The 26,268-nt window shown below is 38.3% G+C and overlaps 2 protein-coding genes across 6 annotated transcripts in view; one reads left to right on the top strand and one right to left on the bottom strand.

Annotated features, from left to right (window-relative positions):
• Positions 1 to 65: 65 nt before the first annotated feature.
• Positions 66 to 6,017, top strand: fahd2a (fumarylacetoacetate hydrolase domain containing 2A). Of its 4 annotated transcripts, none has more exons than XM_026344163.1 (8): positions 66 to 284; positions 1,029 to 1,291; positions 2,884 to 3,100; positions 3,862 to 3,921; positions 3,993 to 4,155; positions 4,958 to 5,066; positions 5,602 to 5,689; positions 5,855 to 6,017. In XM_026344163.1, the coding sequence occupies exons 2-8, from the start codon at positions 1,029 to 1,031 to the stop codon at positions 5,915 to 5,917; spliced, it is 963 nt and encodes a 320-aa protein (XP_026199948.1). In that variant the 5' UTR covers positions 66 to 284; the 3' UTR covers positions 5,918 to 6,017. The 4 variants fall into 4 exon arrangements, with proteins under 4 accessions (XP_026199948.1, XP_026199950.1, XP_026199949.1 ...); XM_026344165.1 differs by having other exon boundaries at positions 68 to 284; positions 1,082 to 1,291; XM_026344164.1 differs by having other exon boundaries at positions 71 to 142.
• Positions 6,018 to 7,423: 1,406 nt separating this feature from the next.
• gpat2 (glycerol-3-phosphate acyltransferase 2, mitochondrial) overlaps positions 7,424 to 26,268 on the bottom strand; it is a 93,181-nt gene continuing 74,336 nt past the window's right edge. For both annotated transcript variants that reach the window (XM_026342554.1, XM_026342555.1), the window contains 13 exons: positions 25,981 to 26,079; positions 25,375 to 25,457; positions 23,097 to 23,215; positions 22,687 to 22,757; positions 22,258 to 22,418; positions 21,995 to 22,098; positions 18,744 to 18,928; positions 18,149 to 18,226; positions 17,718 to 17,840; positions 10,944 to 11,064; positions 10,448 to 10,516; positions 10,010 to 10,065; positions 7,424 to 8,336 (listed from right to left, as the gene is read on the bottom strand). In XM_026342554.1, coding sequence (XP_026198339.1) covers positions 8,220 to 8,336; positions 10,010 to 10,065; positions 10,448 to 10,516; positions 10,944 to 11,064; positions 17,718 to 17,840; positions 18,149 to 18,226; positions 18,744 to 18,928; positions 21,995 to 22,098; positions 22,258 to 22,418; positions 22,687 to 22,757; positions 23,097 to 23,215; positions 25,375 to 25,457; positions 25,981 to 26,079 — 1,386 coding nt within the window. In that variant the 3' untranslated portion in view covers positions 7,424 to 8,219. The remainder of the gene's footprint in view (positions 8,337 to 10,009; positions 10,066 to 10,447; positions 10,517 to 10,943; positions 11,065 to 17,717; positions 17,841 to 18,148; positions 18,227 to 18,743; positions 18,929 to 21,994; positions 22,099 to 22,257; positions 22,419 to 22,686; positions 22,758 to 23,096; positions 23,216 to 25,374; positions 25,458 to 25,980; positions 26,080 to 26,268) is intronic.

The following is a 26,268-nucleotide window of genomic DNA, read 5'->3' as shown; positions in this document are numbered from 1 at the left end:
GATAAAATATGATGTGTAGTTGTACATAATACAACAAAATCATCGACACTGACGAATGAGTCACTTCTGTCGCTTTTGACGTGGTTGACCCCGTGAACCCGGAAGTTGTTTAAAGTAGTGTTTTGTGTACAGAACCGTGGAGGTGAGTATGAAACAGAAACGGTCCAAAGGGCAGAAAGAAGCCGCATTTGGTCGTGTTAGTCAGCGATTCATGACTTGGTCACATGTCGCTGAAGTTGCATTTTATCTGAGATAAGAGACATTTTGCAAAGCTCGAGCTGCAGGTACGTAAAGTCAGCAGCGGCTGCAGCTGTTGGTGCTTTTTTATTATTGTGCTTGTGACTTATTTACAGCTTTATCTAATTAAAGCACATGCAAAGCTTATTGCAAAGATGACTGTTTGCTTCGTTTGCATAATTATCACTTCTCAACAAACCCGTTTGAGGACGTTTCATTTTCTGCCAATTTAGTTCTCACCGGTGATTTTATGAGTTTTTCTTCTAACTATAAAAATCAGAGGTGACAGGTTAACAAGTCAGTCCTGAGACAAGTTTTTTTTTAAATAGGAATATAATTATGTTTTTTCCATCTTCCCATGTGTAAAGAAATGCTCAGATATGATCTAAAGACATGTAATGTCATGTTTAATTTATATTCAACTTCACTGTGTGTCCTGTTTTCAGGTCACACTTTAAAAAGAATCAAGATTATAGTAAAAGGCTTCTTCATGGAATCAAAAAACACAAGACACATTTCATTATTCAAAGCAGAGTCAGTGTAATCGTCTTAATAAAACGACTGAAGTGACTTTTAGATGTGAAAGTGTCCGGCTTTGTTTAATTTCTTCAGTTTTAAATTTAGTGTCTCTGGATTTGGGACAAAATAGTCTGATATGATTAAACAATTAAGGTTTTATTGCACCTGTAAGTGCCAGAGTCTATTTAATCTCTCATAGGAAGCATCAGAATAAAGCTCGTTTGATTTCTACCTTCTCCTCTGTCTGTCACCGTCTTCTCTGTCGCCTTCAGATGCGACTTCCTCGTCGCTCATTTTGCTTCCTTAGGAGTTTACTCTCTCACAGACAAACAGCAAACCCACAGAGACGAGGTCTGACTGGTGCAGCCATGCGTCTGGTGCAGTTTCATCATCATGGGGACAGAGATGTCAGACTGGGTGTGGAGCAGGGCGATGGCCTCGGTGTGGTGGACCTGAAGGCGTTTGACCCCTCGATGCCATCGACAGTGAGAGAGCTACTGGAGCTGGGAGACCAGGGTCTAAAGAGTGCCCAGAGGTATCAAACACACAGTCAGACATTACTAGGCTGTACTGTATTTAATCACAACTTTAAGGTACTTGTACTTCACTAGAGTACTTCCATTTTATGTTATTTTCACTCCACTGGAATTTAGAGAGAAATATTCTGCTAATTTCTAACAACATTCATTTCACAGTTCTAGTTACTGGTTACTTTGCAGGTGCCAAACACTAAACATATTAAGTCAGTCCTTCAGTGAAACTCTTCTCTCCTTCAGTCTGCACAGGAATTGAATGCATCAAGGCCTCAATGTTAGAGATTTCTGTAGAAATATTATTTCTGAGGCACAGGTGGAACAAATCTAGAAAAATCGTTCTTAGCGCAGTATTAGTACTTTTTTACTTAGGCACCAGTCACAGAGCCTTTATAATCTGCCGTTAATTGATTTTTTTGATGCTTAATAAGTAATTTACTGCTACTAAATCAATCAGTTATTAATCATTAAGAATTCATTTGAGGTGGCAGATCCTCCACACTGCTTTGGTTATTTGATTGTGACTCTAGAAAAAGGCCTGCAGGACACCGAGACCAAAATCCATTTCTAAACCACTTAGTTGATAGCTACAGACTGCTGGTGGTTATTAGCAGATATACTGTATATAGTTTGTTGAGAAAACAATACAGTAAATATGAAATGTGGACATAAGAGCTGCTTTTAATTACATTTTCAAGTTTGACTAAAGACCTGAATTCATTAATAATGCTATTATTAATGTTGGTAAATCATTAGTAAGTACTAATGAATTAAACAGTTAATAAAGAGTCTCGAGTTTCTCAATTTCCAATCAAACATTAGCAAAGATCAGCCAGTCAACTGCAGTTTTAAAATGTTATAATAATTAATTAATAATTAATGTTTCATCTGTCAAGTCTGCAAATGTAGTTATTAATGGGCTTTGGTGCAAAGATCCTGTAGCAAACCGAGCCAAGGGAGGGTTTTCATAAACAGGTGACCCAGGTAATTACTGCACTATTCTTGGCCAATAAAGAAGTATCAGTATGTCATTAATTAGTTATTAATAAAGTCATTAATTACAACTTAATTATTGAAATTATACAATTTGGACAAAATATGTGTAGTTTTATTCTAAATAGCCATCTTCCTCATTATGTTTTACCTTCTAAATCCTGGTTTTCCTCTTCATCCTCAACACCATCATCTTAATACATCATTTCAGGTACCATAACCTTTTTAAATCATCTGAAAATAAATGTCACATCCTGAATCACCAGCATCTTTTCTGAATTATTTTTGTTCTACTTAACACATCTCAGTCCTCTATTTAAATAATTATCTTTTGATTTTAAATCCACGCCTTTAAAAATCAGCATATTCTTGTTTAATTATCTGATATAATTAATCATGCTCCTAGTAAAACATTACCATGTTCCTAAACTGACACTTCTTAAATCAGTCTACCAATTTCCTGTTCTTGACAAATCATCATCATCATCATCATCATCTTCTTCTTTGTGAAACATCTTCTTAAATAGACTGAATTATGTTCTTCTTCAATCAGTTTTGTCCCAGACATGATGTTCTTTCTTTTTTCTCTCTTCCTCTTCAGAGCCTTGGCGTCTGGTCAGTGTGTAGTGGAGCGATCACACATCCAGCTGCTGTCTCCTGTGTTGTCCCCAGAGAAGGTGGTGTGTGTCGGTATGAACTACCGTGATCACTGCCTGGAGCAGAACGCCCCGATCCCAAAAGAACCAATCATTTTTAGCAAGTTTCCCAACGCCATCACTGGACCGTACGATGATATTACTCTGCCCTCAGAGAGCCAGGTGAGAGAAAGCTAGCAAACATTAGTAAGAGGCATCATGTTTACAATTTTAGATTTTCTAAAACTGAAAAAGTGTTTTAAGACACTCTTCAAACATGAGAACTAATTTTGCTTCTGTGCAACATTATGGGATGTCGCTGCTTGCAGCATAAATTACTTTTTCCAAATCTTAGGCTTTGATTAGGTGTTAATTTTATAATGTTCTTTTGTTAAATAACTGGTCCCACCTAGTTCCAACATGTTAACAAACTCAGTGAATTAAATCTGAGTAACTGAGAAATGAAAATAATTTGGTACACTGTGGGTAATTCAGACTTAAAGGAATAAAGAAGCAAACAGATCATTTAGTGTAGATTTCAGTACTAGAGAGGAAATTAGTGTTGTTTCACCCGTCACCAGTATTTTAATTTGATGCCCCTGCCCCAGCGGCAGCCATGGGCCAGACGTTTTTAGGTTTTCCATCTGCGAAAGTGATCTCACAAACGTCTTAAGGAATTTCTTCCAATTAAGCACAAATGTTGAATGGGACTCACAGATGAACTGATTCGATTTTGTTGGTCGAACCGATTAAAAATGAGTCTGTACACACATTGACTGGTTGGTGCTTGGTGGAGCCATACACCCACCAGGTAGTAATTCTAACTGGTCTTGAAATAAAGGTTAAGGTTGTTTTGTGAAAACACCACAGACTAAAAAGCTGCTAAGATCTGGACACTGGTGCTTTGTGATTTTGCATTTGCTTCGTCTTTTGTCTGACTGAAGGAGGTGGACTGGGAGGTGGAGCTGGCCTTTGTCATTGGACGAAGAGGAAAACACATCAAGGTGAGCATCACCTCTGATGGTCATGACACTTCGGTGAAGCATCAAGTCACACTCTCGTTCCTGTTGTTCAGGAGGAAGACGCTCTCTCTTACGTGGCCGGGTTCACTGTGGCCAATGACGTCAGTGCGCGTGACTGGCAGATGAAACGCAACGGGAAGCAGTGGCTGCTGGGAAAAACATTTGACAGCTTCTGCCCTCTCGGCCCTGCCTTAGTAACCACCGACGCTGTGAAAGGTGAGAGGGAGCAAGCAACCACAGCGGGGAGCGCGACACAGAAAGAGGGAATTAAAGACAATTTGGTGAATCACGCAATTATCTGTGATTTGTACGTCAGCAGCATCACTGAGTTAACAAGCTGCAATTATGTTAGAAGTGAGGTTTCTTTGGCCGAGCGGAGCAGTAGGGCTGCCGCAACTATATAATAATGGTAAATGTTAGTGAAAATGAATTTCTGAGGTGAAAAACTCTCTTTATGAACGTGGCTTATCATATTTAAGGTGATGCTGGGGGAGATGGGTCAAAATACAAGAATGTGCATGTTGACAGGAGATTAAGATCAAACAAATCATAAAGGAGCCAGAAGAATAAATATTGACGGAGATGAGGTTACTGCAAATACACAAAAGAAACTGCGGTACAAATATTTTACACTAGGACACTGACAACTTAGTTTTTACACTGGAATATTCCACTTTGTATGTAACAGAGCAACACATTTGTTTAAAAAATTATTTTTAAACATATGTACCAGTATGAGCCTCAGAATGCCACTATTGGTTTGTCTTTACATATTGTGATACATTTATTCTTTATTATCAGAATAACTGCAACCTTCCGGCTTCTACTGCCGATTCAGCAGAGGGTGGTTGTCTGTGTATTGATATTTAAAGACATTTTTCTTTGTATCCTCATAGTTTTTTTTTTTTATGGGAACATACGTCCATGCACCTTCTTGGCACATCATCATGTACTAAAGTCTTTAAGTCTAAAGTCACCAACAGCAAGCAAGATATCCACTCTGCTGTTTTTGTTCTAGATCCTCACAACTTGGGCATTCGCTGCCTCGTTAATGGAGAAACAGTCCAGAGCAGCAACACAGATCAGATGATCTTTAAGACAGCAGAGCTGGTCACCTGGGTTTCAAAGTAAGTCCACTGACTTCTCGTGATGACTGCTTCTGTGCACGAGAATTTACATTGTGTGGTTTTATTGTAGATTTACATAATAAATGCAATGAACTTTTAAGTTTTTCTGCTTCGGCAACTCGAGCTGAGAGTGCAGAGTTTCCATTTAAGAAATTATTCAAATCAAATCATGTCAGACATTAAGCTATAAAAAGGAGTGCAGTGCGAGCAAATGCCCTCCAGTCATCTCCAACTCAAAGCTAAAATTACATGCTTCAGCTAAGACTTCAACACCCTTTTGCCCTGAAGCCCCCTGATCAACTGGAGCGTTCTCTTATCTGATTTGAGAAATGTCTCTCCCTCCATCTTCCAACTTACTGGTGACGACACCTGTGTTCTGTAATAATGGCTGTACATGCCACGTTTCACAGGACCTTCAAATGACAACACATGACCATAAGGAAAGATTTCTCATTAGTTCATTACACTACACAGTTTGCTCTTTGCTGCTCGTGAATCTGCCCTTTTACTGTTTTTTTTTTTCTTCTTCTGTCAGGTTTGTGACATTAACTCCAGGAGATGTGTTCCTGACGGGCACTCCTCCGGGTGTGGGTGTGTTCAGAAAGCCACCTGTGTTTCTAAAGGTGATTTCATGCGTGAAATTGATAAAACTAGTTTGCTCACTTTCTTGCATGTGTAACTGTAGCTTTACTTTCTCTTCATCTAAAAGAGCTCATTTGCTGCACATAAAAAGACTAAAGTTGTGTGTTAAACTGTTTTTTTGGTTGTTTTTGTTTTGTTTGTTACAGAAAGGAGATGTGGTGGAGTGCCAGATAGACCAATTAGGCTCGATAATCAACAAAGTGGTATAAATCTGGAGACAAACTGGTGAAAACACCCACATTTCACAAAGGAACGTCTGTACTGCACTTCTAATTGTTCACTTCACACACAAAAACCTTTAACAATTTTAAAAGAATGTGCGAAAACCAGCTGGAAATGTGTAAAAAAAAAAATCTATGACGACAGCTTATTTTTTTAGTGATACTACAGTAATTGTGAGGGAGGGAAACGTACTATTTGTTAGTGAATGAATCTGTATAATTACATGAGTCAACATGGTGTTTGCAGCTGGACCTTTATAGTCATCACTGCCTGTAAAAATACCCTCTATCAGCAGCCACCCACTCATGTTATACTGCACAAACTGTGAAGCTCCTGCCTCTGTAAAATGTAACAAAATAAAAGTATTTCTAATTATGTTTACTGCCCATGATGATAAATTGTATATACAGCTTTTTTCATAACTTAAAAGGAATCAAACAACTTTCTCATAAAAAGAAAACAAACTAACATTGATGGGGAGAATTTAATTAAAAAATAGCGGGCCTTCAAAATGTGTCTCATTCATTGCCTGGGAGAAAATTCATAATTTCTTCGATCTGGGCTTTGATTTCTGTGTCTGCTTGTCATTTTTGTATAAGATAAAAAAAACAAAACACTGAAGTTGAATTTTTTCATTAAAAGAGAAGACTCGCAGTACTAAATGAAGTAGCAGCGTGATGAGAGTGACATGCTGTACACAGTAATTATGATTGACCATTGAGCCACTTGAATTATAATGTGTGAAATGATTATATTCATTTGGGAAATTATTGTGTCCACAGCAGCTTACATTTTTCTGTGCACATAGATTGTACACTGGGAGAAATGTGGGGTTTCATATCCTGCTGAAGGACACTTTAGCATGTGGACAAGAGGAGCTAGGTGTCAAACCTACTCGATTAAACAGACTCAAGGGAAAATCTGAATTTGAAGCTAATTTCTATCATGTAAAGTCTTATCACTTGTGTCAGAAATGAAATATACATGTTGTACTGTAAGTTTTTACTGGAACAGTTGTATAGTGGTGTTGAGTATGATCAACACCACTATAAAACACAATATCAGAAACAACTCTGTGTAGTGGGATGCAGTTTAGTTGCATCACAAAAAATAAACATTAGAAGCCTGATAAAAGTAGGATTTGGTGTAGATTTGGAGTGTATTTATGTTTCAACTGGATTCCTCAGATGTGTACGGACGTTAAAGAGAGCGGTAGTTTTAGAAGCTCTACATTATCATGTGTCCCAGTGTCGTACAACATTCAGTTTTTGCAGCTCTTCTGTTTCCTTTGAGAGGAGTGTATGTGAGTGATCACCAAACTTTACTTTTTTTACAAACCATAAAGACACTTCCCCTGCAGCACAGTCAAAAATTATATTTAATCATCTCTCGAGAATGATTATGTGTAATTTTTTCTAGTGCAAATGCTCAAAACCTGCATAGAACAGTAAGTTGTATGTAGATTTGGGAGTCAGTTACAGCGGATGAGAAGTACCAAGGCTCTCATGTTATTTTCCTCAGTTGAACACTGGGTGGCAGTCGAGTTTCACAGTCAGAGCTTATCTATTGCTGCTTTGGTTTCTGCTTGATTTAGGAAGAGAGAACAGGTGCTCTGACTCTTGGCTGTACAGTCAGCTGTAAACTCAAGAATATTAACGACTCCAAGAAAAATCTCTTTGTCCCGTTCAAAGTGAGGAATTGATTTGTCTCAGCGTCTCTCTGTCAAAAGGTCGACGTTAAACAGACTCTCCTGAGGTCTGAGTCAGCACAGGAAGATCTACATTCAGGAGGTGAGCGACCAAGAATTACAAGTTGTTTGGAGGAAATTATATCTAGAAATGAAATGAAAAGTACACACCTGTAAAGGTTTTAATTTGTGCACATAAAACTAATTGTGTGCACTGAATTGATGATTAAATAGAAACATATGTTTATTGTCATTATGACTAATTAACTTGAGATATATGACTTCTGACGCCTTCATTACAACACAAACATGGTTCAAACTCAATTGACACCGAACAGCGTCTTCAGAAAAGTGAAACCTCACAACTGATTACAGGGACTTCATAATCCTCGTCTCCTGCAGCTTTATGCTAATGCTATTAGTAAAGATAAACTTAAAATCAATGTCTCAGCACTGAAAAATCAAAATGCAATTAACCTAAAGGCACAGGAGTCCCGGCTCAGCATGTGTCTTTTTTAACAACGAACATAAGTTCGTGTGACACGAAAAGGGGATGAGGTCACACTCTACAACAAAACTGTGTCACACTGCTCAGGTAAACATTAATTGTAGAGATACTGTGAGATGAAGTGGTGCAGTTTCTGTCTGTTTTCTGACACCTGGAACAAAGGACTGACACCCAGAAATCCGCCTGCCTCCCGACATTCCTCAGCAAGGACCTGAAGTGAACAGAAATACATTATCTTCAGTAGACTTGCAGCCACAGTATATTCTGTAATCTTTATTTGGACACAGTGAGTCCACAGCTCTCTTGATGTTGGCTTTTTGCACAAGGCCATATAAGTAATAAAAGAGATAAAAACAGGACCCTTCAAAACAAGAAAAACAAAGCTAAAGATGTTACATAAACAGTACATAACCAACTTATTCACTCCAGCAAGATCTGAAATAATGAGGCAAAATGAGAGAGCCAAATTTCAAACAGTGTTGTTCTTTATGTTTTGCAGTTGCATACACACTAGAAGCTAATTTCTCCTTTGATTTGCCCCATAGATCGTAATAATCAAGCCGTCTTAACATCAAGGAGTACTGTCATGTCCTAAAGACAAGCCGGGTGGAGATAATTTCTGACTGATAACCTTGATAACAACTTTAATAATTGCCTCATGAGATCTTTACAGCTATATGGGTCAATGATGCTCTATTTTTAAAGGCAGCGATTCCCAACCCACAAACTGACAGAGGACACTGATGGGCGCAGACACTGTCTACAGCTCAGTGGTGAATCTCTAGTGCAGAAACATTGATTTATATATTTATGGATAAATAGGCGGCATCAAAGTTTTGAGTAAGCCTCTGTTTTCTCTAAACTCAGTTTCTCTCAACAGGGTTTTCTCTAAAGTTCTTCTCAGTTAGGAGAGGTTGCCTTTCTCCTTTTCATTATTCTTTGCTGTTGTTTGCAGAGTGGGTGCAGATGGAGATAACAGACGCTCATATTGCTATCTGCAAGACAAACCATTTGCTTCCCTTCCTTTTTGCACTTTATGAAAAAACAACTTTCACACACTTGAAAATTGCTGCAGTATGATAATTCATCACAATAAACACAAATTCTTTATCTGGTCTCGTCAAATTCTCAGTTCATTGTGCCAAAATGGCATGTTTTCATATCGGGTCACCTCAAAACCCCCAGACAGAAAAGGGAAATGTGTCACTGAGGAATCCTCCAAAATAAGGTGCATTACTTATATAACTCCACCAAGATATTCAGGTCGTTTGCGTCAAGAAATATGGAACATTTTAATGCACAAATACAAGAAAAGGTTCCACATTCAAAACCCGACATAAGTGCAGACACATTCTAGTAGTCATAAGGCACAAAGGGTGTTGTATTATTAATACTCATCAAGATAGAGCAAGTTTTACAACTTTTAACTTTGGTGGGAAGAGAAAATCTTTACCAACATAATATACGCATATACGCAAATATTATACGCAGATCACGGGCATACAGTAGCTTGCATTAGAGACGTGGTGAAGCTGGAGCGTAAGTAATTTATCATAAAATGGATGAGTTGTTATCTCACAGCATATAAATTAGTTAAAAGCGCATTACAGTTCGGTTATGAATGTTTTAAAACTCGATAAATCTTTTTGCTTCAAAATCAGCTGAGATTCCTCTTCATGCTGAGTATTAAGTCCAATAATACTGTTGGAAAATGCTACCAGCGCCTTTCTGAGTGTTACCAGGCTCACGTGGGGACAGAATAATGCTACAACTGAACTTTGGAAGTTGGACTGGGCCTAAACTTTCAGTCCTGAGTCGAGGTTTAATTCTCTGCAGACAGACAGATTTAGAGACGAACAAATACATAGAGAGGCTGTCACTCACCCCCAGGTCTATTAGTGTTCTGACTGCAGTGTGTGCAGCCTCCTCTGAGCAGCTCTCTGTGAGATATGGTACAAAGCCATACATGAATCAAAAGAACAGACAGATATCCTATATAGAAAAACCAGGGCAGGATAACAGAACAAAGCCATTACTAGTGGGACTGATGGAATTTTTAAACTGTGCGTTATTGAAGGATGTTATTTGTGTAGTTTATAATTGTCTTATATGTTTTAAAAGGAGTAAAAAAAGCATGTGATGATAGTGGGGGAGCTACTGTCTTTGTTCTTGGGTCTCTGTTGATTTCTTATAACACAGTGAATCTGAGGGAAAAGGTGAGGTGACAAGCTTTTAAACTAATGACACAAAGCAATAGAAGATCTTTGCGTGTGGGGAGATGCGAGTGTGTGTTTTTAGCAGGGGATGTCAGTTTGAGCTCACCATAGTGCTGTTTCTTCTCATTTGCTGTGTCACACAGATAAGAGTGTATATGAGCCACAAACTCTGCATCTGCAGCAAGAAAGACATGAAACTTGAGGCAATTAATCTGCTCAAAGGAAAAGTGAGGACAGTCAACAGAGTTATTGTAAGGAGTCTTCATGGTTCAGTGATAAGCCATCATAATATATATTTATGGCTGGTGGGTGGTTCAGCAGGTCACCGCAAAAGGCCCAGAATGAACCATAAATAACTTGGACATGAAGATATTCAGCCTTGATTTTGACTTATGATGCAGGTGAGATCTACCCCAGTACTCTGGCTTGACTACAAAGTCCAATATCTTTCTGTTAATCAAAATTAATCAAAGTGTCAAGTATAAAAAAACCAACCAAAAAAACATTAGTATTACTAAGCAAGCTTTAAAATTAAAATCTTGACAAGTCGCCCTAAAACAAGTCGTTTTATTTAATTTATATATTTGTTTTTAAAAACTTACCTGGCAAAGGTGTGGCTATGTAGTCTAGTCCTGTTATTGTCCAACATAGCGCCCTCAGATGTCCAGCTAGCATACTACAGAGAAAGAAGAGCATATCTGGACACTGGCTTGGCTGGCTTATCTAGAAGAGTAGAAAGAAACCGAGGGAAGAGTGGTCAGAAATGAGGTGGGGGGACACAGGAGTGAAAGAGCACTTTCAGCTACAGTGAGCACAAAGTGAAAAAGCACTGACAGGATAAAATACAGCTGCATGGCACAGAGATATAAAACTCAAACGCTTTTAGGTTGAACACTCTAACACTTGACAGCACACATTTACAGACGGTTGACAAATTAAAAGTAGAACCCACATAAAGTGTCTCAGTAAGGCCAAGACAAGCTGCAATGCACCTTGGGATTGATTCTATAGGTCTCTGGACTTGCAGTGGAGGGACGAGACACCATTCTACCAAAATATGTTCCCTCATTGTGTGTTTTAGAAGATAAATGTTTCATCATGGGATAAAGGCAATCACTCAGGATAAGTTTGAAGTGTTTAAACTTATGTCCCAGAGGTCAAAAAGTAGATTTTGAATTGGTTTCGTCTTAATGTTGATGTAAATTAAAGCCTATAACCAAATTGCCACATACAGTGTTTCTTATTAAGACAACATGTTACAACAGGAGATTCCCTTAGTGGCATGTAAATATGTGATGTGATATATTGTATGCAGAATGGATAAACAAAATATTTGAAACACTTACAAAAATGGTTAAATTAGACTTTTCTACTCTTTTCGTTCTCACATCCTTTGAAACAGAAACACTTTTTGATAGCACTTTGCTTTGATGTTGCTTCTTCTTGACTTAGATTTTGTTTGCTTGCCTTGTTCCTCACTTGTAAGTCGCTTTGGATAAAAGCATCTGCTAATTGACTAAATGTAAATGTAATCTATCTGGACATTTGAAAAGGAGGTATCTCATTTTCAGTGTATCACATTTAGGTACAAGGCTACTGAATGAAGAAACATAAATAAATAAAAACACACACACACACACACGAGAAGTAATTAAGTTATAAAAACATTTTAAATAATTTTTCCACTAAATAGATTTTAGTCAGAATGCAGGTTAATCTTTTCACATTAATATTTTGGTATTACATCAGCCTGGCTGCAGATATTTGCTCCCATTCATCCACAAAGCAGCATCAGGTTCTGTGAATGGATAATAAGGCCTGGCTCACAGTCGGCATTCAAACTAATCCCACAGGCGTTCAATGAGGTTGAGGGTCAGGGCTTAGTGCAAGTCATGCAAGTTCTTCACACCACACTCAGAAAACCGTTTCTTTATAGATCTTGCCTTGTGCACAGGGGTATAGTTATGTTCAAACAGGAAAGTGGCCTCCATCAATCAAATTACACAAAGTTGGAGGCTAAATTACCACAAACAACAGAAATCAGAAAATTAAAATTTAACCTAACTGGAAGTAAGGGGTCAAGCAGAAAACATAAGTACACAAACATACGTGGACAGTGGTGCCTGTAGTAGTGTAGTGTAAAAGAAACCGTTCAAAAGAAGCTGTTCAAGGATTCAAAATGTTCAAGGATTCAAAATGTCAATAATCTCCTGATCTCTCTTCATGTATTCAAACATTTGACATAAAATGGAAATGGTAACATGAGGTAAAGAGGGAGCCTTTGAAACTGGGGTTTCCAGAAAGCACAGTTTAACAGTGTTTATGGGGCCATTATAATCATGCAATCTGGAAATATATGAGAGCAGAATTTATGCAGCTCGTCCAAGCTAATTGTCTTGTATTCATTGGTCATTATACAGCCATACAAAAACCATTAAATGTTAGGTCTGTCATAGGATGGAAGTTCATACCAGTACAGCATACTGAACAGCTTGCAGCAGACATTACAGTTTGCTTCTACTGTCATATGCCTCTGTGTGAAATTGATTTTGCATTTGTCAGGGCCTCTGCTTTTATACTCCTTAAAATATATAAATCAAGTTTTGATAAAGTGATCTGTCTTTCAGACTTATGTTTAAATCATTTACATCTAAAACAGTCAGAATTCAGTCGATGCTAATTCAATCTGTCTTTAAACGATTACTATATGAATGTCCAGCACTTAAACGCATCAATACACAGTAGAATTTTACCATAACAACGGCAGAGACAAAAGAGAAAGCAGTCAGAACAATTATTAGGTGAGCTGTAGTAGTAATAAGTAGTAGCAAAAAGACATAAGAGGGAAACATTGCAGCTATGAACAAGATCAAAGAGGTAGTTTAGCATTAACATTATTAATAACTAATGTGCCAATGGATGAAATGCAGGCCACAAACATCTAAACAATAAAAAAAAAAAAAAAAAGATTTTTAATGAAATAAGATGACAAGGATCATGGTAGCATGTAAAGAAATAAACACAGATTTAATGGCTGATATTAGCTCATCAGATGGACCTGTATCAGTGTATATGTTGGTCATTAGGTAACAGGAAACAGCACATCAGTAATGTCAAAATAATGTCAAAGGCAGTTTAGAAGCAGTTTCTGCTGAAACCTCATTACAGAAGCCATACAGAAGGTTATAGCGAACACATTATTATCAAATATCCAAATTACAAAGACCTTCTAAATGAAAATATAACACCTTTTCATAAACTTTTATGAGACCACTGAATTCTAGCAGTGAAGAAATGTTAGGGTTTAATTTGAGAGCAACCTCAGCTTGGCTAGTAATATAAACTCGTTTGTGAAGTACTATTTCTGTCAACTTAAGTAAATCTCAAAGATCAAGTCATTCCTGTCCACCATAAATGTAGGAAGTATTATTTATGCCTTTATTTTACTTTGACTATTATAACTCACTTCTCTATGTCTGTAGCAACTTAGATATTCAGTACCTATAAAACGTATTCACCCCTTTGGATGTTTCATCCTTTTATTAACATTATAAATCAGTCATGGTCTATAAAAGTTGGCAACTTTAACAAAAGAATGTCAGAAAAATACCTCATTAATGTCAAAGTGAAAACAGGTTTCTATAAAGTAATGTAAATTACATGTTAAATATTAAACATGTAAGGTGAAATCAGTGTCTGCATAAATATTCACCCCCTTCAGGTGAGTATTTAGTAGATGCACCTTTGGCTGCCATCACAGCATGGAGTCTGTGCAGATAGGTTGCACATCTGGACACTTATGTTATTCTTCTTTGCAAAACTGTTCAAGCTCTGTCAGGTTGCGTCAAGATTTGGTGTGAACAGCCCTTTTCAAGTCTATCCATAAATTCTCTATTGGATTGAGGTCTGGTCTTTGACTCGGACACTCCAGAACATTCACCTGGTTGTCAGTAAACCATTTCTGTGTAGCTTTTGCTGTATGCTTCGGGTCATTGTCTTGCTGGAAAACAAATCTCTTGCCGTAGTAATCTTGTTTCTTTTGTGTCATTATTTTAGGCACATTATATTTGTTAATACTCTTGACTTTGATAAAGATCAGATCAAATTTTATGACAAATTTATGCAGAAAACCATGAGATTCCAAAAGGTTCACATACCTTTTCTTGTCTTGTAGTCACTTTGAAAATGTCATTGAAGAAAATTAAGCTTTTAAAATTTTGGCATTATTGTATAAATTCCTGAGCCTACAAAAGACCACGCATATTCTTAAGAATTAGTTACTACAGTATCTCAGCTTAACCTGGATTACTGCCATCCTGCTTTTTAAGATCGCCTGAAGTAAATTTATCCAGGCTAAAAGATAACAGGCAGAAGAGGAGGAGGGAAGGGAATATTATTCATTGTTTAGTATGCAGTGGTTTCTGTCCTTGTTCAGCACCTGTGCTGAGGGCAGCAGAGCTAAGGCGTTGGTGGACAAAGAGTGAGAGCACTGGACAGAGAAAGTTAAGAGTAGATGTAAAAAACTGTGTAAACATTAGCAAAGCCTCTGTGGACAAAACTGAAGTTGAAGAGTTGAACATGAAGGTGGCTTTGTTTTTTTTAGACTAGTAACTTGCTTGCAGCACCAACAGGCATTAGAGGTTATTTGGAATTGTGTTCTGCATAGTTTATTGTTGCTATATACAATGCTCCTTAAGTGTTCTAATAAAATGTCTCACATAATTGCTTTCTGATCTGTATGTAAGAAAGGTGGAGAGCTAGCTGTGCACAGCTAACCTCAGTTGGGTAATGGTACAGAAGCAGCACACAAAATAAAAACGAGACACACTGAATATTTAAAAAAAATATAAAAGATTAATGCAAATTGAAATTGTAAATTAATGCCCATCATTTGCTGGCTGTTGCTCGGTGCGGGTCATCCACTAATTGCAGGGCTGGTGGTTTTATTCGAGGCAACCCTGTCCCTAGTTACTCCCCATGGTTAGATCAGTACCTTGAATATTTTACTTTCACTGGTGTTTGTAGAGCAGTAAATGACATAAAAGTCATGCATTATTAAATACATATCTAAATACGATCTGTTACTGTATGAACAAAAAACTGAAGCTGAAACATTCTATTATTATTCATCTTTTTAGAGTGCATGGACTACCTCTGGTACTTGTACTTGTCCCAGAGATCACAACACTCAGAGCTAGATATACAACATTTAATAAACATAAGTAAAAAATTCAGATCCAACTAAATGAAAATATAGGAGGTGGCTGGGGAGGTGGAGAGACTAAAATTTAAGAAAGCAGGCAGAGTAGCAGCGATGATGCAGAGTGTTTTATGCCGAATGAATGAGCGGCAAATGTTTATACAATACGGACCACCTATTGTAACAGATACAGTGGCTCGTGGGAATGCATGATTGGATAAATGTACAGAACCTGCAGCTATAAATTACTTCGTGCGTGAGTAAATTACAGCAGGATTAAACTGACAGACAGCAAACAATAGGGGCCGAAACACATTTGTGGCTGCATCACCCCCAGCACACGTACTTTCTGCAGTTATGCTCACATAGACTGTTTTGCCATTTACATAGCCCTATCTTATTTGTGAGGATAAATATGATAATATATTTGGCCCACATCGCTCTGCAGAGTATATGGTGTCCTGCCTTAGTTGGTCGTATACTGTGATGTTTGGTTTGATGTTCTTTCTCCACGAATCACTTTTCATCTGTTTTCTTATTCTCAATATACCTAGTTAAGGGCACCACAGGAAGTTTAATCAACATTTTTTTGTGATTGATTAATCTAAATGAACATGTTATTTTGACAGTCCCGGTTTGGAGTTAGCTAGTGAGGAAAGTATCCACTTTAAAAGAGAATGCTTCATCGCAGCCAACAAGTTATTTAACCCTAACTGATGCAGTGAGTAGCTTCTCATTTCTTAAACAACCACATCAGAAGACAGATCCTGTAGTCATGGAAAAAATGTTAATCTGTTTCAGAAGGGTCAAATTATTGGAAATAATCAAGCAAAGAGAACACCTAAGAAGATTGTTCAAACTACTAAAACTGTGTTTTAGTCCAACGGATTATTATAAAAAAACGGGTAAAGTGCGAGCATTTCCACATGCACAATGTGAAGGGAACTTAAGAGATTGTGACTAAACAGCTCTGTAGCCTTAAGAAAACCACTAACTGGAAAAAAAGCTCCAATTTGCTAGGAAGCATAATGATTGGACTCTGAATTAATGAAAGAAGGTCCTGTGGTCTGATGAGTCCAGATTTACCCTGTTCCAGAGTGATGGGCGCATTAGGGTAAGAAGAAAGGTGGGTGAAGCAATGCACCCATCATGCTTAGTGCCTACCAAACAAGCCAGTGGGGGCAGTGCTATGATCTGGGGTTGTTGCAGTTGGTCAGGTCTAGGTTCAGCAACATTATGTGCCCAAAGAATGAGGTCAGCTGACTACCTGAATATATTAAATGACCAGGTTATACCATCAAATGATTTTTTCTTCCCTTATGGCACAGACATATTCCAACATGACAATGAGGAATATGAAAGAGTGTTTTAGGGAGTATGACACATCAATTTCACACATGGATTGGCCACCACAGAGTCCAGATCTTGGTGAAAAATGAGTGCAACTCTGGACGGGAAGAAAGACATTGCAGAAGCTTGTTGAAACAATGCTATAGTGAATGAGTGCCGTAATGAAAGCTAAAGGCAGTCCAACAAAATATTAGTGTGATTTTTTTTGTTTTTTTTTTTTTTTTTGGACAGGCAGTGTATATGGGCTGAGCTACCAAAAGTGGGTTTGTGCTTGGATTCCCACAAACCTGACTCAGCTGCAAAAGTTCTGCCAGGAGGATTGAGTCAAAATTCCTGCAGTGTTGTGCAAAGCCTGTGGAAGGCTTATGCATTTAGCCTATGTGTACATACCCATATGACCTAAACTGCATGTCTATCTCTATTAGTTTACTTTGTTGCTTTCTAAAATTGCAGTTTAAGTTCAAATCCACTTTTTGTTGCTGATTTACCTACAATTTAGGCACTGGCTGTTTGCCCACTTTGAAAGATGGTTAAAAATCACATAACAATCATGACAGTCTGGCGTCTTTGAAAGCTGACACAGACTTCTAATTGAAATTCAAGCTACATGACTCATCTGTGTAGGTGCTTTTGTCATGGAGATTTGGCTATTTCAAAGTTTGTTTTTTTGTATTTTTGTAAGTGCACCGTAGGCAGTCACAAAGGGTGCCATTTTTTTGTAGGCTTGTTCTGAATGGGAACCTTTTTCCTTTTTCCACTTTTTCCCTTGATATGAAATCAGGTCATTGTGACTAAGCCAGAGGGGCCCAGCAGTGCACCTCTGTACCTTGTAGGAACGCAGGTCCTGCTCCTCACAGTCGGAGTCGCTGTGATAAGGGTCGTCAGTGGTGGACCAAGTCAGAGCACCCTCCTTCTTCCAGAAATCACAGATGGGAACGTCCCTAGATATCTACAAAAGTTGTAGAACAAAAAGCAGTGAGTAAGCCTGTACCTTTCTGTCTTGTAATAACGTGTACCTCACTTTCACTTACTAGACATAGCAAGGTATTTAAAGATCTAATTCTACTGTCTAGGAAATTGTACTATGCCTTTCCATTATTTTATCTGGCTTTTTTGTAATAACTAAATGATACATTTGTCAATTGCAAAACTAACTTTGAATAAAATGGAATAAAACGTGCACTTTTTTTTTTTACTTAACGCTGAAAAAGATATCTGTAGATAAAATCCAAAGCAGAAAAATTTTTTTTATCTTACTTCTTCCATGATCAGGATGCCACAGCGTACCAGACTGTCAATGGCGTCAAGAGCGAAACTCTGGGATGACTGACAGGGCTTCAGAGAAAGATTTAGAGAAAGTAGGAGTAATGTATGTTTCATTAGGTTAAAGCCACCAACAGCTTCATCCCACCAGATATCAAGGAGGTGCAGAAGTAGACAGCTGACAGAGAGCATAAGGTATTTAGTGGAGATGTAGCAGAGGTCAGAGCAGGAGAATGAGAGATGGCCGACAGGAGTACAAGAACAGGAGCCATATTTTTCGGTGAGGAATGGGTTGAGAAACAGAGCTACGAGCAGAAGAGACAAGAAAGAGCAGTTGCTCAAATGAAAGGTGGGCAAACAGAGAAAGGAATAGTATTTCTGGCTCAGATTCGAAGCCCTTGAAGTCAGTCTGATAGAGCACGTACCGTCACACAGATACACAATATACAAACACACACACACAATTCAAAACCTCTCTCTGCCTGAGATAGAAGCAGCAGAGCAAGATGAATGGCTGTTCAGCTCCATTAAACATCCACTGAATGAGACACACTGGATGTGTGTGCGTGTGATTTGAATTCAGACTCACTGGCATAAAGCCCGGAGGGAGGAGATGGCAGAGCTGCAGGGCTCTCTCAGTAAGCTCGGACTGGCAGAGCACCACATCAAACTCCATGTCACCTTTAACCTCATCTCCATCCACGCCGTCACTCCTCACCCTGCTGCTGACGCCACTCACGGCCACCTCGCATAGCATGGCTGACACCGCACACGCTAAAAACAAGAACAGACCGTCATCATGCAAATACAAACCACAGGGAAGCTGGTGTATGGTATTATCTAAAGTAAGCAGTTCCTTTGGATAAATATGTTGGACACTGAATCATTGTGTGATCAGGGGATTTCCACCATTTGCACAAGTGTTATGTCTTTATTTATACTTTTGATCCCCATTATCCTCCTTTGATGTGCTGGTGGGAAAATCCTGACATCCAGATTGTCCTTGAATAAAGCTGCCTTCACAGAAACCTAAACACTGAACACAAACAATCACTGTATAAATTTTGTGGCCGATTGTTGATTTAACTTATTCTTACCACTTTACACCCATTTATCAATCTACCACACAGATGCTTTCAGCACACACAGCCCACTGCCCACCAGCTTCGCTTCCTACAGTACAGTATATAACCAAATCAGGTCAAGCAGGAATACTGAGTCATGCAGAAACAGAGACTTTATTCCATGGGGAGAGTAGCTTCCTGTACTTCAAAACAATACATTATTTTTACCTCAACATATTAATGTTAGAATAAGGCCATGTCCAGCTTCATCACAGTCTGCCTCTTAGAGTGATATATAGAAACAAAACAGCAAATATCTGAGTACAGTTTAGTCAACACAACAGGGATGAGATAATATAGGAACTCGGGAGGACTTTAAGGATTTAGGATTTGTCATTAGTTGGTTGTCTTATATCACCCTCAATCAGTATTATGCTGTGTTACCAAGCCAATCCACCAGAGAATAACACCAAAATATGGCAACTCTCCAAAACCCTGGATAATGTTTAGTGTCAGTGTTTTCAAAACTCAGTTTTTGCAACATCTGCAAATGGCAGATACATTGAAGTTTGGGAATCTTAAGGTTAAGGAAAATAAGGTGTGACAGGTTGATAATAAAAATGCAAACATTTATTGCAGCTCAGTGATGAAACGTTCAGTCTGGCCCTTTGCATGACAGTCTAAATTACTACACACCCATCAATCACCCTGACCTTCACACTTTTACTTTATGCCTCGTGATATCTAGAGCACGTCTTTCCTGCTTTGTTCTTGAACGTTGGCAGTGGGTGTAAAATTGTGAAGGGCACAATTGTAATTCCAAAGGATGCTGTGCTAGTATTCTATATGCTGGTGAAAAGATCCAGTATCCAGGACTTTCAAAGTGACTGCTGATGAAATTAAACACAGAAGATAAAACAACCAAACCAATCAAACAAAAGCTATAGTTCGCAGTTGTGTGTTTGCCTGTAGAGGCTTTTATACCAACATTCCTTCTACTTGGATTGAAGTTGAACAGAACTGTAAAGCACCCGTGTCACTGTTTCACTGTTAAGTATACTACTTCATAGTGCATCTATTAAGATGTTAGAATTGCTGAAATTTAACACACAATGCCGTTGACATTCATTATGTTGAGTTGTCAAGTACACTACTCTTTTTAACAAGCTATCATAGATTCTGGGGTTACTTGAGTGTTTTCTTTACAGGTCTTAACAATCAAAGTGCATGGAAATACAGCTGTCTGTATTGCTCTCAGCCACACTTCATTAGGGCTACTTAACTGTCCACTAGGACTCTTGATTTTACTTAGCCTAACTGTGTGATGCTGGTTCTTTATACTGAAATGACATTTTTGGTGTTTTTATTGTTTTAATATAATGCACAATTCAAACTGCAACTGAGGAAATTGTTAAATACAAATGACTGTGATCACTAGGTCCTCTTGCAATTGTTGTTGTCTATTCAAATAGACACTCCTCATTCTAACAGTTAGTTTGAAATTGTATCATGTTTCTTGCATTTTATTTTACTATTATGGCTTTATTATCTCTGATGGTTATCTTTTTATTATGAATTGATAATAGTAGTACTAGACAGGCAGAAAGGAAACATGAGAAAAGAGAAGCAGATTGACATGCAGCAAAGGTACTCAGCTGGACTCAAACCAGGGACACTGTGTGTGCATGGCATGCATTGTAACCATTTAGCTTCCAGAGTACTCTGTAAGCTGTTTGATCTTGTTGTGTTTTTCCCTTTTTTATTCCCACACAGGGAAAACTGTAGCTCTATAGCCAATTCTATTGGCAGTCTGGCGTTGTCTACCGTTTGTGTTTAAATGAAAGGATAATAACAGAGATAAAAATGTGTTTTAAAAGAAATACCTGAGGAAAAACTATACACATTATCACCAAAAGACAATTCAACCACTACAGTCTATTTCAGGAATGGGAATCCATCATATTTGAAAACAACAATGATCATCTGACCTCTCCATAGACTCACAGAGGGGGTGTGATTTGCTATTGAATCAAATGGCCTAAAGGTAAATGGTGTTTAGGAGCAGCTGGAGCATACAGGATATTGCCTTAATCTACTGTAGACAGCAAAGCAGATTTTTGTGAGGGGGCTTTCTATTATTAAAGGACAAATAAGTTCCTCTGTGTAGTTTTCAACTGATAGTATGAATCTTCCGAAGCCCAAGCTCCTGTAAAATGCATGCATTTTGACTTTTTGGAATTTAAAACTTTTAATGAATGAAAGGGGTAGCAGATGGTCAAAAAACATCTCCTTCCAGGTTAACTCTCTTGACATCACGCTATTGACTGATTTCCATGACTCACTTGTTAAAGAGGTACAAAATGTCATCCATAAGGGTTTTGAAGTGTCCATAAATCACACTAATTGACATAACTGGAAATTTAGACCAAAATTGTAAACAAGAACTGACAGAAGAAGCAGTTTAAATCAGCTTAATGACGTCAGTACCACTGTCCTCACATCACTTGCTTCAATTAAAAGTCTAACAAAATATGCTGCACCCTGCTTAAGAGTTGGTATTCCATAAACATTATGAATACTAAGTTCTAATACTTTAAAATGCCACATCAAAAACTAATTTTCCATGCCGACATGCCAACCGTCAGAGCAACTGCCAAGGCCTCCCACGAAAAATAAGGTGCCCGGAGAACACCAGGTCTTCAAGATGATATTTAGCCTTAATGTTATATGGAAGTTTTGTCAGCTACAGCAAATACATGCATGCAAAGTCACTTACCACCAACAGCTTCCAAAATAAAGGTGTGTGTGACAATCTGCGCCTGGAGGGTGAGATGAAGTGTGGCAGCAAGAGCTGGACGGGGAACAATAAAAGGGTCTTTCCTAGAAGAAGGGAAACATGGACCAAAAGGAAAAAAAGGCCATTAATGGAGACAGAGGTTTCACCGAAAGGGATATTGGATTTTTGATAAGCAACAGCATTCTGTTGTTTACAGCTTATAAGTGTGGTTTGTTTTCTTTTTTGACTGACAGAAGACCAACCTAGACGGCAGTGCTGCTATGATAAGATGAGGGGCGAGCAGAGAGAGGGAATAGTGGACAACCTCCACTAAAGTTCCCCCAAAGCCCACATCTTTGTTCCTGAACAAGAGTTCCTCAGTGAGCCAAGCCACATCACGACACAGGACAGATGCACTCACACCCTGTGAAGGAAAAGGATAGAGAAGTTCAGTAACAAAATCAGACGTGAGCATTATCCATCTGGTGACATTAGTTAGAGACTGGTGAGTATGACTCAGAAAATCACTGTCACACTCTAATAAACTAGCACGAAAACCAATTCTGTTTATGAGCCTCTTGGAATATTGATGGATCCTTAGAGGGGCAGGGGCGGATTTTTAACTCTGACAGCACCAAGGGGAAATTTGCTCAGCAAACACACAAGCACAGAAATGATGGCACATGCTGTACCTTGTGGTGTTTGTACATCAAAAGACTAGACACCAGACTGGTGGACATCACAGCCATGCAGGAAGTTGTAGCTATAAAGAAAGAACACACACACACACACACACACACACACACACACACACACACACACACACACACACACACACACACACACACACACACACACACACACACACACACACACATTGATATAATGCATTCTGCTAACCCCATCCTTTACCCTATTTTAACCTTAAACCTAAAACTTAACCATGAAAACACTCTTTTTGTACTGGGGAGGATCAGGTAAAATGCCCACGTAAGAACAGCATTTGAACAAAGTGATAATGCGGAACAATTTGCATACATTAAAACAACAGCTTATAAAAATTCATTTAGGATTCAGTAGGTGTACATAATCCTGGACCTACAGAAAATGAGGTGGAGGATGATGGCGATGCTGAGGTCTCTGTCTTGGATGAGTTCAGGCGCATAATGAGAAGGAGGCAGGAGCCATGACATCTTCCTCTGCCCAAACACACTGTCAGTTCTTGAGAGAAAGAGTGAGATGAGGAGGGAAGGATGTCAGGATGAATTTACAGCAATTTTATTTCAGGATGTCTCCACTAATTTACACTTGTTATATTTTGTTAAGTTTTTCATAAAGTCAAACAATTTTTTAAGCTACCTTTGGTGATGACCCCAGTGATGACTTGTACTGTAGTTGCTTGTATTGTTAGTGGTGGAGGCCATGAGGTAATCTAGTGCAATTTTATCTCATTAATAACAGTCTCACTACTTGTTGTTTACTGTCTTTACACTGTACCAATTTTGTGTCACATCACATTTAGCTACCACAGGAAATGTGATATATAGTCACTGCAGCTAGAGCTAATGGTGACTGACAATAAACTGGTCAAATCCTTATGGATAACTTAAGAATATACTTGTATAACAGAGAATGAGAAATAGAATCAGGGGTGATATTTCTGAAGAGGAATAGGGTGCATATATGGAGAACACAACAATCTACTACATCATCACACACTTGGAGAGTTATTGTTATTGTAAGAATTTAATATGATTCTTTGTTACCCCCAAAATGAGGCATCTGTAACACAGCCATGTCGGAGGCAATTTGGAGCAGTAAATGTAAATCATTGTCATATCTGTCAGTGTCCTGGCGTTGTATGAGAAACAGAGAATGTTCTGTTGGTTATGGTGAAAATTCAAGGTTATGATGTATCTAGTGTAATGCATAGTGTTGTATTTTGGAAATATGACAGGAAACATTCTGCCAGGTATTTGTTACATGGTTTGTTGCTGCTTTTTACCAGCAACAAACCAGGTTAATAAGATGGTACAATGTTAATAAGATGGTACAAAGCAGATCCACCTACACAAGAAGAAAGGCTGAAATAGTTAGTGGAAAATATGTTATGGATATTTGCCTCTAAAAGTTTTTCTGTGAGGCTCTCCCTTTTAAATCTGAAAGCTATTTCTGCTTCATTAGTAAGTTTAGAGTTTCTTAGTTATTGCAATTTCATAGAGACTAATACCTGAAGGGCTGTGCAGAGAACTAGCATGAGCCTCTAAATCAATTCACTCTGCTCGGCTATGCTCTTCTACCATCCGCTACACTTCACCACACTCTGCACAGCCCTTTGGGTATTAGTCATTATCAATTTACTCTAAATACAGTAATGATAGGTTGACTCGAAATACATTTAGAGAAACATAAAAACTTTCAGTGCCACTGTCAGAGTCCAGTGGCTGACGTAACACCATATTTTTGAGAATAAAAGAAAAATGTGTGTGGGGGTAAAATCACACTCTTGACTCACTTTCCAGTAGGTGCATACAAGCGTATGAAACAGTAGCTCAAAAATGGAGGTGTGTGTGATACATTTTATGAGCTGCTTTATCTGAGGCTATGCCGGAGTGATATGAGTTTTATTTATGCTTCTGAGCGGTGAGTGTGTGGAAGATATACAGTACAGTAGTATATCAGGGAGCATGTCATATCTAGCTCTCTTAGTACACAAGTCTTACAGACAGTGACACTATTCATCTCAACTAAGAATAAATAAACCGAGTCTATGCACTTCTGTAAAGTAAGTGTTTGTATATTAGGGAATTTTTTATTTTTCACTACAACAACTGTCACACTCTCTGAATTTGTTTTTACATGGGGACACAAAGAAACAGAAACCTTACCAACTTGGGAAAAACAGAGTGAGTAAGCATGGACGGCGTTAACTACTGCAGTATGTTAATCATACAGACGTTAACAAACAACTAAAGCTGCTCACAATTCAATCTACAGTATCTGTCTCTTTCTCTTTCAGTCTCTTTATTTATTTTGCATTACATTCTCTAAAAAAAGAATTAAACATATGATGGGAGAAGCCACTTTGCTCATCAAGCAGCCAAGCAGAGATTGAGCGAGGATGTTATTTTCTTTCTGTTATCTTTTTCACTGCCAGACTGTGTGATGTTGATGGTAATTGGACCGAGGCTAAGAGGATGAAACTCTCATCAGAGTCTGCATTGTATCTGTGCCAGATTTTAGGTTTAGTGGGAAGTCTATGTACAAAGTTTAAGAGAAAGTAACTTTTCAGTTTCAGTGTTGATAGCACAAATCAAATCTTGCGTACAGTATCGTAACTCACTTGTGCTTACAGGTATGTACACAGGTGGTTTTAATACCTGTTGTAGAGGATAACAGGCAGCAACAGGTCCTGTAGAGGGAGCCATTCATCTATTCTGCACCTCCCTGACTCGCACATCTCCTACACCCACAAAAGGAGAACATAAGCACACACTCTTCCACTTACATGTGTTTACTTTCAACTTTACTGTCAGTTTATTAGGTACACCTATTCAAAGCAAATGCAGTCCCAACGCAAGAGCACAGCAATAATCTCACTGTACATTATGCCAGGCTGCTATAGAGATATGTTTTTTTTTTCTTCTTTACTTCACGGTTTTCAGGGATGTGGTTTGTTGTGTGGAGATTGTACTGCATATAAAACATGAAAAGCCATTAAATTAAAGGGACAAGAAAAACAAAGTGACTATAGAAACTCTATTTTGGCTTTTTGATTCAGAAATACTTTCTCTTCTTAAGATATCTAAAAATAATTCAAATTTTTTCAAAACTCAAGCCCACACTTTCTAACTTTTATAACTAAACCATAAAAGCTGTGATGAAGTTTTAACCTGTGATAAAGTGTTAAAAAAAGTTGGGAACCAGTGCTGTGTAGTAAATGATAAGCAGGTCTTTGATGATGATATGCTCTTTCTACAGTGCACCTTGAGAGAAAAGGGTTGGGTGAGGTGGATCCTCACACTTCCTTCTGGTCTCCTCCAGAGATGAGACAACAGCCACAGCAGGACAGACCTTAAACCAACCTGTGTGGATATATAACACAGACACATTCATAAGAGTCCTAGGTATGAGTTACTGATTATATCGTAATGAGGTCTTTGCCTTTGGGAGGGACATTCCAACAGTAACACTAATGAGCTGGATCTTTGCTAAGCACAAAGATACACAGCCAGCCACACAGAGTGTGTAAGAGTGCGAGGACCATGTGTACT

Source organism: Anabas testudineus, chromosome 9 (assembly GCF_900324465.2).
Source record: "Anabas testudineus chromosome 9, fAnaTes1.2, whole genome shotgun sequence".
Lineage (NCBI taxonomy): Eukaryota > Metazoa > Chordata > Actinopteri > Anabantiformes > Anabantidae > Anabas > Anabas testudineus.
Note: the sequence above shows the minus strand (reverse complement) of the source record. Positions and strands in the feature narration are given on the sequence as shown.